At 39.8% G+C, this 14901-nt stretch overlaps 1 protein-coding gene across 2 annotated transcripts in view; it reads right to left on the bottom strand.

Moving 5' to 3' along the window:
* TRPM3 (transient receptor potential cation channel subfamily M member 3) overlaps nt 1-14901 on the bottom strand; it is a gene marked incomplete at both ends in the record, with an annotated part of 397932 nt that overhangs the window by 261788 nt on the left and 121243 nt on the right. The window contains one exon of one of the 2 annotated variants that reach the window (XM_080362472.1): nt 7608-7697. The exons of the other annotated variant lie outside the window; for it this stretch is intronic. Coding sequence (XP_080218598.1) covers nt 7608-7697 — 90 coding nt within the window. Of the gene's footprint in view, nt 1-7607; nt 7698-14901 lie in introns of those variants that run through there. 2 annotated transcript variants of the gene reach the window in all.

The following is a 14901-nucleotide window of genomic DNA, read 5'->3' as shown; positions in this document are numbered from 1 at the left end:
TTAGCAATTCAGGTGGAATAAAACATCTCAGCTTCACATTATGGTCTTGTGGCCTGATTTTTTTACATGGTACCCTTTCAAACATACGAAACAGTATTGCAGGACACCATTAAAATCTTATGGTGTTAACACAGGATTCCACCAACACATTAAGCAGAATAGCCTCTTGTTTACATGACTTCTGTACTTAGTAGCATTTTACAGTTGTTTTTAAAACAATAGCATCTATTCAGAACCAGCCTTAATCCTTTTCAATTCTGTTCATATATAATAAAAATGCTACATTTTTAAAAATTTATCTGGAAAGAAGACCGTAAAGCATCTCTCATGCAGTCACAAATTAGGAAACTTGCATTTACTTTCTGATAGGCAAGTTTATTGTGTGGTTTATCAACTTTTGCAAAGGCCAGTGGGAGCTGAGGCCCCTTGCCACCTCCTGTGAGTATTCAGACCTGAGAAGACTGAGCCTCATGAGAAGCAGAGATTATTTCTGAGTCAAGTCCTTCTGCCTGCAGGAAATGTGGACAATCCTAGGTGATGTTTGTATATCTCACCTTTGTCACTGTAGTACACTGGCCATGCAGTACAAAAGGTGGCAAAAGTCTCACTGTATTTTCTAAGATGAAGGAAAAGATGTTCATAAAACAGCAGGATTAGGAAAACCACTGCAAAATAATATAGATGTGCAAGAGGATAAAAACCAGTAGCCATTGCAAGATTCTTACTGTAAAGCAGCTTGGTATTTTTCTACCTTAGCTGCTGCATACTACCTTTTCTATCACTTCTTTTTGAAAAGCACTCACATGGTGGTGGCACACCTAGGAAGAAGAGCCTTTTTTTTCTAAAATTTTCTGGTTAAAAAGAAGAAACCTTGCATTCACACAGCCTTTTCCAACCTGAAAATCAAAACCATTTTTCCCTCCACATGGAATTAGTAGACTACAGCCTCCTCCTTCAAAATGGCAGTGATGTGTCTACCTCTTTTTCATGTAGGCTATCCCATGGAAACACAACTTCCACTGCTATGCTTTTTATTGTCACCTCTCCCTTTCTTTTTTTCTTAATTAGGATATTATTTCTTCTTGTGGAAGCTGTTTTGCTGCTACATCACTTCCAAGTCAGTGGTCACCAACCTGAGTCACACTCATGGGAAAGATTCAGTCAATAAGGCAAACTGCTAAGAAGCTCTGATTCACCTTAGATCATATAAAAAATGTGCAGTACAACAAAGAATTAACAAGATGAAGAGTCTACTTCTGTATATAAAAAAGGAAAAGTCATTATCAGCTTCCACTTTTCCTTCCCTTTCAGAAGAAATGAACCGACAATCTGTCAGAAATTCCCTACACATGAACATGCCGAGATGCTATGTGAGAAGGATCACCTCATCTCACCATTGGTGAGATGCATGGCTTCAAGAAATAAGTAGCTCTGGGGGATGTGCAACCCCCAAAAGGCACATCATCAGTTCTTCAGCCCCAGCTATAAAATGTTTTCACCAGGTGGCCATTACTGGTTATAAAATGTGAAGCACTAGAGATGCAGCTAACAGCTGGGCAGGACAAATGCAAGCACTCCTGTGCAAAGGTGCGATGAAGCTACACTGCAATATCCGTTGCTCCCTTGATTTGCTGTGTTTAATGCATTTCTTGATGATAAAGCAGGAGACTGCAAAGGGACAGCAATGCCATAGCCAGGACTGTTTTCTGCCATCCCTGAATGATGAAAGTGATGGCACAGGAATAGAACATGCAACGGAAAGCAGAATCTTTCTCTTTGCTGTAATGTGGCTTTTGAGCTTCTGAGGACAAATAATGCGCACTACAAAATCTGTGAATTAGAGTCAGAAACATGCAACATCTATTACAACTCTAATAGAAATAACTATGGTCTTTCAGCAGGAAAACAGATGTTTGTTTATAAAATAATTTATTTCTGAACAGAACTTACATGCACTCCTAAACCTCATATATCTTTCACACCACATACATCATCCCACCATACTGAGAGGTATGACTAGTTTTCCTATTAGCAAATTTAGAAGAAAATTGTTACATTGACTAATATTTGCTACACTAGTATGTTTTAAGCAGTCTGATCCTGAGGGCTGTCCTGTCATTACTTCCCAGAAAGCATCAAATCCTCCTGAAGGAAGTGTAGTGGTGGCTCATCCATTATTACGATTTAAGTCAGTAAGCAGCTGAGTGCAGGCACAGGTAAATTACTGCCCTCATTTCACTGTCAGTAATGTGCATATTACTTTCAGAAACATTTAGTGTGCCAGCTCACTAATGATAACAGTATGCATTAGGATTTGTTCCAAATATCTCAGTTTTTTTCAGTCAAGACTTAGCAAACCTGCCCTCTCATTTTTGCAATTTGCAGTTTGCAAAGGTGTATATGGTAAATTAGCTAAAATCATAATCAGAATCAATCCTTACCTATTAAGCAGTGATAAATCAGACTACCTCACTGCCAACTGGACATCAAAAGACTGAAATAAAAAAATCTACACATTTCTACTGCCTTTGTGCCTAGATTTCCACTCATTTTCTTATTGATAGTGGATAAAATAGTATCAAAAGCTTGCAATTCTGTTTCTGAAGACCATAACATAATCTAACACTACCATCTTGTGATTATGGCACACAAATCCAATTACAAGAAATTAAAAGAAAAAAAAAATCATAACTATCTTCCCTGAGTAACAGGACTATTCTATCAGCCTAATAACACCCCCACTTTCCCCCCAGCCCCCCTCCCCAATCGATGTGAAGAATAAAATGAGCTCCAAAAGAAGATACAGCTTTCTTCTCTCTTACTTTTTCTCACAGTAGAAGGTTCAAAAGCATATATATGTACTGGTTTATAAAGAACACATTTCATTCTTTCATCATTCTGGAGAAGCAAATTTTTCATTCAGTTTACCAAATCATTTTTTTTTAAATAACCTGGAATAAAGTCGTCTTTGCTAATCAAACAGCAATGAGGTTTTAGCTGATTTAAGCTGTTTAACAGTGTTGTATTTCACTATGTACCTTAATAAAGCCTGCAACATGTTTCCCAGTCTTTATTCCTGTAGATACATTATTTATGGACACAAACAAGCTTGCTGTAGCAGGGGAAATATTGTCCACATTGCTATTTCACATATTTCAGCACAGTCAGAATTTCGTATGTATATACTGTCACCTTTAAAAAGACAGTGTCTCATTCAAATGAACCATTTCCTAGCTTTTTAGTTTTCTCTTGGGTTACCTTTTGCATTCTTGGTAGAGTAATCAAACTTTAAAAAAAAAATAACAAAAATAAAACCTAGATTCTCATTTGGTAAGAAATTTGGTGTCTCACCTCTTAGGCTTAATGACATGCAATTCAAATTCATTACGAAAAACTTTAGTAGTATAATTAAGAAAAAATGGACTGCGTAATTTGTTGCTTTCCTATTGTTTTGTAAAGTACTTTTATGCATGCATGTCTCTAAATCTGTGGTGTTAAGCTCACTGTGCATTACAGACCCTTTATTTTTCAGTCTCTGCCTAGCCTAAGTTTAGTTTGGGTTTGTGCTTTTTGTGTGTGTGTATTGCTCATTCCTTGATCCCACAGCATGCATCACAAGCAAATCTGTCCCAGGCAGAAGTGCAACACCTGCAATCTTTCCTAGTGCACAGAGTACTCCGAGTGAATTCTTCAGTATCATGTCATTCATTAATTTTTTAAGAGCACACAACATTTTTCTAAAATGTCTGTTTTCTCTAAATTCCACCATTTGGACTTGGCTTCTTTCTTAGAAGGCAACCTCTGATGTGTGGAGACTCAGAAACTCTTTTCTATAATAAATCAAACAAAAATGTGATTACCAGAGCTTTCTGCAATAGCTCTTATGTACACAATGGCACAAAGTAGATCAGGACTGCTTGCCACTAATACCAAACCGTCCTTAAAATAAATGAGAAAGTATCAAGATAACAAGATCTTGGCCAAGAACACAAATAAATAAGTTTCAGAACTCTTAAAGAAATGAGCTAGACAAGTGACTGCTGGAAAGCCATCTCTGGGAACTAACTTGACCATTTCAGGAGAAGGGTTCCCCTCCCTGCACAAAGCCACCCTCTCTGCACATGCACTCAAAACACTTCTAAATCCACTTAGTTCTGATGGGAAGGCATTAGATGCTGTGTTAGTGCGTGTTTAAGCATATTGAAACGACTACAAAAAGCACCAGCACGAAACATGCTATAAGAAATATTTATTAGGGGAAAAAATGGGAGCAGTGAGGGATGAGCTGATGGCATAAGTTGTAAAAATGTTCTACAATAATTTGTTTTAATCTGTACTTCAAACACAGCTCCTAGTATATGCGTGCCTGTTAGAAAATGAAAACCTGAGAAAACAGGATTATAAAACCATACCTAAACATGAAGGTATTAATGAAATGGGTTACAACAGAAACACATGCCTGGAAGAAAGGCATAAGGAGCAAAGCTGGACAGCACCTGCAAAATGAAATGAGGCCACTGTGGCCAGAGCTGTTATCAAATGTCAGTTCAGGCAACTGAGCACCACACACCATTTCAACAGAACAGAATAGGAGCACAACCTACCTTCTGAGTAACACCTTTTATTATTGCAAGACAATTCTATAGATTTGTCAGTGAGTAATACAAAGCAAGAGGCCTCCATGCAAGTCCTAGATTCCAGTGTTTATCCATTTCTGTGGAAGCATCAATGCCGCACTTAAACTTATATCCACAGGATAAGGACTTTAAACTTCTCACTTAGAAGACAGGGAATTAATTGAAATGTTCATCCTGTTTACTACCAAGGTTCATCCAGGTCATGCCACAGTGATTTTTTCATGTGTAAAATAGGAAAGCTCTACTATCTCTCCTTAGAAGATCAGGTAAAAGTGTATCTTTGAACTTAGTGATGTCATTTAGGGTTTTTTTTTGTTCTGGTAGACTAAAATAAAGCATGGAAGTGCCCAAGACACAACAATATTTTATGTTCTCTTACTCTTAATAAATTCACAATGTACGTTGAAATAGAGTTTGGCAACCATAAATAAAGCAGATAGTTAAAAAAATGTGCCATTACATATCAGCTTTTGCAAAGTTTACTCTGTTATTAAGGTCATTCCCTGCAGAGAAAGGCTGTATAAAAAAGGGTCCACTGGATGTCTGCTGAGAAATGATATTGCATTAGCCCTTAACAGCCACTTAATACATTTCAAAAAAGGGCAATTAAAAATGAGCTTAGATTAGTGCACTTGCCCTTCCACTGTTTGTGGATTTCCAGGACCACCTCTCATTTAGGGAAGGAAAAAAAGGTGTCTTTGTTTGTTTGTTTGTTTGTTTGTTTTGGGAGAAATATACAGATCAGAAAATAATACAGACACCCTCTGATGAGGGAATTTGTATACATAAAAATTTTCAAATTCCCTGAGGAAAACCAGGAAAATATTTAGACTGCTTGTCTGGTAATTTAATGCTGCTGTTATCACACTCTTTCCTTAATAGCTCTTTGTGACAGAAGAATTCCTTCAGGTTGGCTGTTGTATCTTTTGGGGAATTAGGACAACGGGGTCCTGCTCTTATGTGAATCACTTTCTTGGAACACGTCAAATAATAAAAGACAAAGATAAGAATAATACATTGGAAGCAAAATTTTAAGCTGATTGGGAGCCCTGAAGATGCTGATATAAGCATTTCCCTCTCCAATAAACCAGCTCTGCTCATCAGCTCAGGATGGTGCCAGAGTCCCACCTCCTCTGCTATGGTCTCTCCCGCACCTCACACACCCTTCTGTGCAGAGGCTGCTTATCTCTGGTTATTTGCCCTGCTCCTGTTAACTCTGCAGGGTCCACTCTCTGTCTGGCCCTAAAGGGTTATAGCAGTACCTTCAGAAAATAATTTTTAGTCAGCTTTTTTAATAATCAGTTGCAGCATTTCACCCTTAAAATGTGCAATGAAGAGAAACCATACACAGGGGGCAACATTTGTCTGCCAAAAAATAAATATTGCAGACAGCCCCACCCCTCCTCCTCTCTCCCCCCCTCCCCCCCGCCCCCAATATTTAGGATGGTAATAAAATTTCCCACATCTGACTTCTCACACTATGGAAAAATTATGTTTTCCTAAATACATCTGAGTTGGAGAGTATGGATATTCTAATGTGTGCTTCTGGGACTGGGAAAGCCTTTGCAAGAGAATCAACCCCACATTCTGATTTGTTGCCTCTTAGTTATATTTTGTTTTTTTCAGCAACCTAAGTTTTATCTTTCTTCTGTTCTTTGGAGCTGCCCACCATGTACCTCCCAGCAGCCATACATCTGGGTTGGAAGCAGAAATATTTTTCCTGGGTAGCCCCTTCCTCTCAGGATGTGGAAAATACCTGTTATGATTCACAGTATAATCACTTGTGCCTCACATACACAATAACTATACATCAAATAAATGCCTGCAAAGTACACTATCATACACCACACTACTGTTCAAATATGTTGCATTAGTAAGGACTGACCTAATTTCGAAGCTACCCACACAAAATCAAACACTTGTATCAAACATTACGTTCCAATACACTGTTAGAGTAGCCATGTTTTACCCGACTGCATATTAATTTCAAAGTCAAACTATCAAGTACCGAGATCAACTGAGATACCTAGTGTCATGAATCCAACATTTTATAACACATATTAATGGTGCAGCAGCCTAAGGGGACCTGATTATATTGTTTAAATTTTCATTGTATAATCCTATTAATTAAGAAGTTCCAAGAACAAAGAAGACTTTTCAGTTTCAATTTAACATATTTTGGGTTTGTTTTTTTTCGACAAGTTGATTCAAGATGTTGTGTTTTCTCGTTACAAATGACTCTAAAAAGGCTTCAGTGGGACACGCAGTAGTAGTGGCACTTTGCGTGCTGAGATTAAGAGCCCTCCGCTGTCTATAATCCTAGATTTTTTTTTCAGAAAATTAATAATTATCTCATAGGAAAGCACATTTAAAAACAGCTTCAAAAGTGTGCCACTTGTTTAAAGAAACAAAGAAAAAATCATCACCAAAAAGTTTCATTGATGCTGTCTGCACTGCCAGTCATTAACTGACCCTACTCCTATGTACAGCTTTCAGCAAACCAAGATAATTTTTGTCCACTCACAAACCTTTCCATCTACACATTGGTCTGAGTAGTATTGGAGCTTCTTCTAGTACTTCCTTGGGACCTGATGATCCCAAAGAACAGGTAGCAGAGGACTGCTCACAAAGGAACACGCCTTAGAAATAGACTCCTTCTTCATCCCTAGAAGTTCATGGCTTTATTTTTCCAAAGCGAGGCAAACAGAAGCAGAGAAAACACCCACCACGCCTTTCTGCCCTTCTGCCTCTCTCACAGACCATTCCCCACAGTCAAACATGCCAAGGGGAGCCAAGACACACGATTTCGGTATCTTCAGGTACCCGCAAAGGGTTTTAAAGGCGGTAGGGAAGCTAATTAATAGGAAAGTTGGGACTATTCCTGAATTAACTTTCCAGCAGCGGCGTCTGCAGGGCTCCGGACAGGTGCCGGGCGGCAGACCCCGCTGCCGGCGCGGGCTGTCACCGTACCTTGAGCAGCCTGACGGAGGGCAGGAAGGCGGCATGGCACAGCTTCCGAATGGTCCAGTTGAGCGGCCGGGGAGCATCGGTCTGATTCATGACCCTCCGCGAATTCCCACCGGGAGATCAGCCGCACACCGGACAGCGGCGCATCCCGCCCGCGCTGCCCGCGCCGCCGCAGGGCACGGGGCTGGTGGGCTGGGCAAGCGGCGCGGCTGCGGCCACCGGGCCTCCTTAAGAAAGCGACCTCCTGCGTGGGAACAGCAGTGCTCATGCATACCAAATGCGGCGGGATGGAGGCGACCAGCCCGCTGCTCTGGGCAGGCTGCGCTGGCGGAGCGGAAAGGAGCAGCCCGCAGAAAAAAAAAAGGCTGCGGCGAGAGATGCTGCTCCTGCTCTCTCTCCCTCCTGCCCTCCTCAGAGAGCAGCCGGGTTTGCCTCTCCCCGGCACGCTGAGCCATCCGCCTCGCTCCTCCGCTTCCCCAGGCGAGAAGCAGGGCGGAAAGGAGATAATTTAAATAAAGCAAGCGGAGGGGCACTTGCACTTTCTTTCCCAAAGCATTGCGAGGAGAGGGAAACCGGCATGAGGGGAGGGGCCAACGCTCAGCAAAGACTGAGAGGGCAAAAAAAATAATTCACTCCCGATTTACTGATGGACCTAGAAAGCATAGTTTCATTGATCTGGCATAGTATTGGAGGGTTAGCAGTAAGTGGCAGTGGTTAGAAGCTGTGCTATGAGACTATGAGTGTTAACATGCACATTCTAGTGAAAAAAAATTAAAAAAAAGCAAAAACAATCCAAGTTCAGAATTCAGTTCATTTTAGTATTAAATCTAGTGGCATAATAATTCTTTTAAAGACAGGCAAACACATGAAGTAACAGTGCTGGGGCAATTCAAGTATGGCAAACCATGTTTCATTTGGGGCAGTAACTGGCTTTCCCAGCTAATGAAGGTATTCTTAATGCCAGCCGTCTGTCGAGCTAAAGGAGAAATATCTTCTTCCCACTATTTTTTGGAGGTGTGAAGAGTACATGAGGGAAGAGTTAGAAAGTGCAAAAGCAAACATCCTATAAAGCAATATGAATTTTTCATTTTGCAGTAATGACCAGCTATTACTCAGATTATGGAGGAAAACAGCCACTTCTCAGTAAAGTTTAAATCTCTTGCATCTCAGGTTAGAAAATAAACATTCAACTTACTTGGCTAGATTTCACTGACTGTCATTTTCATATTTCCTTTTAATCCAAATAACACACAGATTTTTCTCCTCTATTATTTATTCTTATTATTCTGTTTACATTCATCAGCAAAAGCTGAATAATTCTCAAAATGAAAAGAAATGAAAAATATTGTTTCCATGGCTGATCTGCCTGGTTTACATATTACTGTCTATAATGGTTTGCAACAGGGTCACAAATCTAAAACTCTCTAATATGAAATGCTTTCTAAGGTTTGTTCAAGGACAGAAAACAGGACAACAGGGAAACTCAGTTCCTCAGCCAATACCATCAGATCCTCCAAGGTAAAGAAAGCACTGAAGATATCCCAGTGGAACAAAGTAAGGATTGGTGTTTAAACCACAGTCTTGCTCTCCAAAGGAAGTCTTGCCCTGGTACATAGTTCAATATTCTCCAAAGACAACATATTGGGGCCCACGTAGAAAGAGCCTGTGTGCACTGAAGTGAAAGCCAAGTACCTTTATGCTTCTTTTGAAGTCCTCCTCACTGGACCCTCTCAGTTATTCTGTGAATGTTCTTATTCAACATCAGTGTTGGATACAAAAGTCTTCTGCCCAGAACATAATGTCCCAGAACATAATGCAAGGCTGACTTTGGACCAGAAGACTGCTCCCACCTGTTCCTCCCCACTGTATGTGGCAAATTTATAAAACTTCAAAGGCACAGAGACCAGATCGTGGGCTGTCTGTAGAACACAATGGGTAGAACGCCAGCAGCCATTTCCTTGTGACAAAACTTGTGCAGATGAACTCCTGGTTATGACTGGTCAGCTAGTTTATATTATACAGATATAAATGCCTTCTTGCTTGAACTCTGAATGTATTTGTTTTATAAAAGGAGGGAAAAGCCTTGCTGTTGATAGTGAAATGGAATGTGACTAAGCAAATACGATTTTCTGAAACTACTTTTTAAAGACTCCATTAAAGAGGAAAAATTAAGTAAGCAGGAAAAAAAAAAAGTCTGATTTAAAATAGCATGCACCTTAAAATGTGTGCAGCATGATAATTTCCAATAATACCCAATGATTAAGCTTTTGGAATTCATAGTGAAAGGAAAGCAAAAGACTCAAACAAGTAATTAACAAAGACTCCCAACACTACCAAGACCGTATTTTTCCCCTGTCCTCCGCCCCCCAGGCCATGCTGATAACTTTTCTTCACCCTTGAAGATCAGAAAATAATTTATTGGGGGTAGGCGGAGGGGCTACTAGACTCATCATTACCTTGAAAGGTCACTTTTGTGTTGTATTAGGCATCTGCCGTAACCCAGGATGCTCAGCCTATGTGCTAGGGACAAAGAAGACAGGAATCATAGCATGCTGCCCTTCTTTTCAATGAGTAGAGTAACAAATCTCTGAGGAGGCTACAGAGCTGAAGACAATAAACAAACATAACAGATAGCTTTAATAAACTAAAAATAGTGAGCCCAATGTATCTTCTAGCTTCCACAGAGCTTCATGTCTTTGAGATGAGCTCTATCATTGCCTTTTTCTGCAAACAGTACCTTAGGGACAAGAGCTGTTATGTGCTGCAGTGTTTAATACACACCAACCTTCTTTCACAGGCCTGTTTTCCATGGCTTTGTGCCTTGCCTAGTCATTTGTATTTGCAGAAAGTGAGTGCAAGTATTCTAACTTGTCAGTGGCAACAAGGAAGCTCTGATGAACAGGACATTATCATGACATGTGAGCTTCACTTCCACTACAACATTCTTTGATGCTTTGAATAGATCATTTAAACCCTGCTTGGCCTTCATTTTAGTTCATTTTAACTTTAATGCATGTCACTTATCTATAGGCAGAGATTTTGAGGCTCTCAAGTGTAAATTTGAGAAACTTCAGGTAGATTTCTTTGTTTTGGCGGTAGCGTCCACCAATTTTTGGTAAGTGTAAATGGTGAAGTGGTAGGAAGCAAATAGGCAAACCTTGAAAAGCCTTTTTTTCAGAGGTTGTGACAACATGGTTAAAAAGATAGTGAAAGATCAGGGAGAGATTTTTGTTTAGTTTGCAGGGCTTTTTATCGTTTCAGTGAAAAAGTCAGAGTTTGAGTCTCTTATTCTACCCTGTTGAAAAAAGAAAGTGCTCAGCTGAGCTCTTCTACAATCTGAGGCCCATTAGGAGATGCAAAGATGTAGCAATCCCACTAGGATTTAAGACGCTATTTGGCGAGAGCTAATAGACAGAGCTGCCACTGTTATATTAAAACACTTTGTCCCTGAAGCATGCTTACTGCACCATCAGTATTCACATCTAGTTCTTTGTATCTTGCCAAGGAGCACCTTTGGTACCACAGGAAGACATAGGAAATAAAAGAGAAATTTCATTGCTTCCTGCAATACAGAGAGATTTCTGTTCTTCTTAAACTTATTGTTCATGGAAAGCATTATAAAAAAGCACCTCTTTGTAGATTCCTGCTATCCAATATGATAATAATACACTTAGAAAGCTTTGATACAGTAAACTTTAACATCTCTGGGAATGTGACAGAACAAAAACTTGTTGAGAAGCCCATTAACATCCAGACCACTCTCAGCACACCAGAGAGCAAACATTTAACAGAAAGGTATTACAGATGACAAACACAGTCACTGGTCTCCTATCCTGCCCGGTTCACAATTCCTTTATAAAATAAGAGAAACTGTGTAAGCGAAAAGCAGAAGGGGCAGGACAAGGAAAACAGAAAGCTGTATTGGTCAGCATAGTAGAAAGCAACCTCTTCTGTGCAGTTGCTGCCCAACTGGGGTCAAACATCAGGTGGAGGCAGGTGAGTTTTGCCATATCACACCCATTTTTCCCATGTACATAAACAGATGTGAGAAGAAAGATAGATCTTCACAGTGCAGCTCCAGCACCACTTTGCCAAGCCTTCCTTGCTCCTCAAGTACCTTTTCTGCTTCCCCAAAGGCTTGGACTGCCCAGTGGGGTAGCAAATACCAGAGAAAACAGAGCTACCCTTGTGCCTCTTTTGTTTGCAGTGCTCATCATGGGAATGCTACAGAGACATGCAGAAGAAGAGGCAGTAGCTCTTCATAACACCTCTGGCCACCTCCTAGGTTTGTGAAGGAAATGGCAAGAGGGCAACAGAAAAAAAAGAAGCAATTCAGAAGCTCATATTTAAATGTCAGAGCTAACAAAGCATTTTGCAGCTTAAGAAGTACTGGCCATCTTAATACTCAGTCACTTTGCAGGTCTGTAACTTAAGCAATATTGAAGAGTATATCAATCATGAGAAGCCTATCTTTATGACAGCAATAGCATTTTTTCCAGCACATTCAGATTTCAATTTATTTATCTACCTTCATTTTGTGTGATTTTTTGCAAAAAATCAGGGAATATGAAGATATGCTATGAAGTCAGGATAAATTATGCTTAATTTTATGCCTGCCATAACAGCTTTATGGACCTAGATTTTCTTGAAGTTTAACTCAACTGAAAATTAATTTAAAATTTCTCCACTGCGTTTGTATCTTTTCTATTCACAGCATGCCTGAGGTTGTTATGTTGTTATCTTTGCTTAGGTATTTCACAGGTCTTCTGCCACATGCTCATACCCATTACTTCCTCTCCCCAAGACACAAATACACATATTAATGTAATGTCTATATAGCTATTATATGTTAATTAATTAATTTGTCCTAGATGCAGGCAATTCTGTAGATGGCTTCAAGTACATACATAAACATCACTGTATGTAGTTATAAAGTATGGCTTTTGGTAGCTGACTGACAAGCCAGAATAAAGGGTATTCTTTCTGTTAAGTTTTATAGCTGTATGGTTAATACAAAATATGATACATGCCTACTCACTGCCACCTGGAGGTCACCTTTAACTGATCTGCACCTGGCTTATGCCTGGGAATGCACCTATCTGGGTGACCACAAATGATCTGAGGAGTGACACAGCACACAGCCACTGCAGAGACCCAGGGGAAGAGACCTGTGAGAAGACAGCGGGTGATCTGGGCAGTGCAGACACATACAACGCTCCCTTGTTAGAGGTGTTTTCCTAGACACCCTGTTAGATTGATCTCAGTTCCAAAAATAAGCAAGTGGAGGTGCAGGCACGAAGTCTGACTATACACATAGAAATAGAAGTTTGAGCAGATATGTCACAACCAGCCTTAACCATTATGTGTGGTTTCATTTCTGCAACTACTGACAGAAAGTCCTGATAATTTGCATTGTTTTATCTTCAGTTGCTCTCTGGGTGCTTGTAAACCTGCCTACCCTTAACTATTGAAGCCGTATCCTTGAATGGTGTATTTCAGCACACACTCGTCTATAATTGCAGTTTTCAGCCTCTTAGAGTTTATCTTTGAAACACATTAAAACACATAGGCATATAACACTTTTATTTTGGGACTAGAAATGTCCATGGTTGATTGTTACTTAGAAACAAAAACTGCATTTTAAATTACAATCTATCTTAATTTAAATTGACTTTCAAGTGTAGGCAAACTGTCAGTTCTGTAACCTCTTCAACACAGGACAGAAATTAGGTTGCTCAAACATTCAAATTTCTGATTATGCTAAAAGTCTCTCTCAATCTTAGCCATGATTTTCTTGTCTGCGCTGTTAACTTTGTGTTAATGCTTTCTCAGTTCTGACCTGTAACCTCATTTTCTCTATCATTTCCAGCTCAGATATCAACTTGACTGAGTTATGTTGGTGTAATATTTTCCTATAGATAAATGGAAACATTTTCTAGTCTTGATTATCTTGATAAACAAAATGCAAAAAGAAATATGAAACTGCATGAAAGGGGGCATTTTACTCTGACTGTTAAAGACTTCAACAAAAACCCTACACTGCAACTATCTTGCAATATGGCATTTCTCTTAATTTGCTGCAGACAGATGCAGTATGCAACAAGAGCATTTTTCTCACCTCAGCTCATAGTCCAACAGAACTGGAAATAGTTTAGTATGCCTTGAAAGTGGCAAAGAACTATAAAGGTCTTGACTGCCTTCTGCTATGGGGTTATAAAGAACCCAAATAACTGTATTTTCCACGTGTATGGCATACTCATCTGCATCCCCACCACCTTTGCCCAGAGGCAAAGGCCTTACCCTAGAGCAGACACCACCTCTGATGGTTAAGCCTCCTGCAACCACGTCTCAGATTTGTAGGGTTGAGTACATTCAGTGTTTGATTACTGACTCACCTGTTTGTTTGGGTTTATTTTTCCCAGAGAATTCCCTTCCATTAAATTTTTACCATTCTCAGCGAAGACAGATATTCCTTTGCTGCCTTTAGTACATTTCCAGCTGCTCAGTTAGCGGTGTACCAATATTCATATCTGTTTGAGGAGCTAATCTGGCCACCAAGTGATTATAGTTAAGGGTGTCTGCTGGTGAACAGTTCAGCCACCAAACTCAAAAGACCATACTGGGGCAGAACAGATAGACACTAACCTCATCTAGGTGTTCCTGCTCCGGCAGGGGGATTGGACTGGATGATCTTTTGAGGTCCTTTCCAATCCCTAACATTCTCTGACTCTGTGATTCTGTGACACAGCAGGCAGCACCGCAGAAGCAGCTGCACGAAGACTGTCACATCAGTTTAACACAAACAGGCATAGTGCTAGTAGCTAACAGCAAAAAGTCCTTGGTAGAGATATAAAATTCTGCTTATTACACAGGTGCTACAAATTAACTAACTGTATACTTGAACTTTTGTTAGGAAATCCTTTGCAGAAGTTTCAGACTTACTGGAAAATCAAGCTTGCACAGGAGTTGTAATTATGTCTTCCTCACACATTTTGAGCAGCAATGTCTTCTATATTATGCAATGGGAAGATGACTTACAGAGCGGGTGATCCTCTGTGTCCCCTGAGCAATTTGTGGTTTTCTTTTAAAGAATAGCATAAGGAAAAGTGTAAGATTGGGATCTTCATGAAATTAAATGAGAGGTATGGCAGGTCTGGACCAAGTTGTGCAACAAAAAGTACTACTTCAAATTGCACTTTTCAAATCCATAGAAATTACTTCTCTGGTTTACTTTAAAATATGCTTTCAAGCTGATCATCTTAAGGAAGCACGTTTTCAGCACTTCACAGGTTTGAAT

Source organism: Nesoenas mayeri, assembly GCF_963082525.1.
Source record: "Nesoenas mayeri genome assembly, chromosome: Z".
Classification (NCBI taxonomy): domain Eukaryota; kingdom Metazoa; phylum Chordata; class Aves; order Columbiformes; family Columbidae; genus Nesoenas; species Nesoenas mayeri.
Note: the sequence above shows the minus strand (reverse complement) of the source record. Positions and strands in the feature narration are given on the sequence as shown.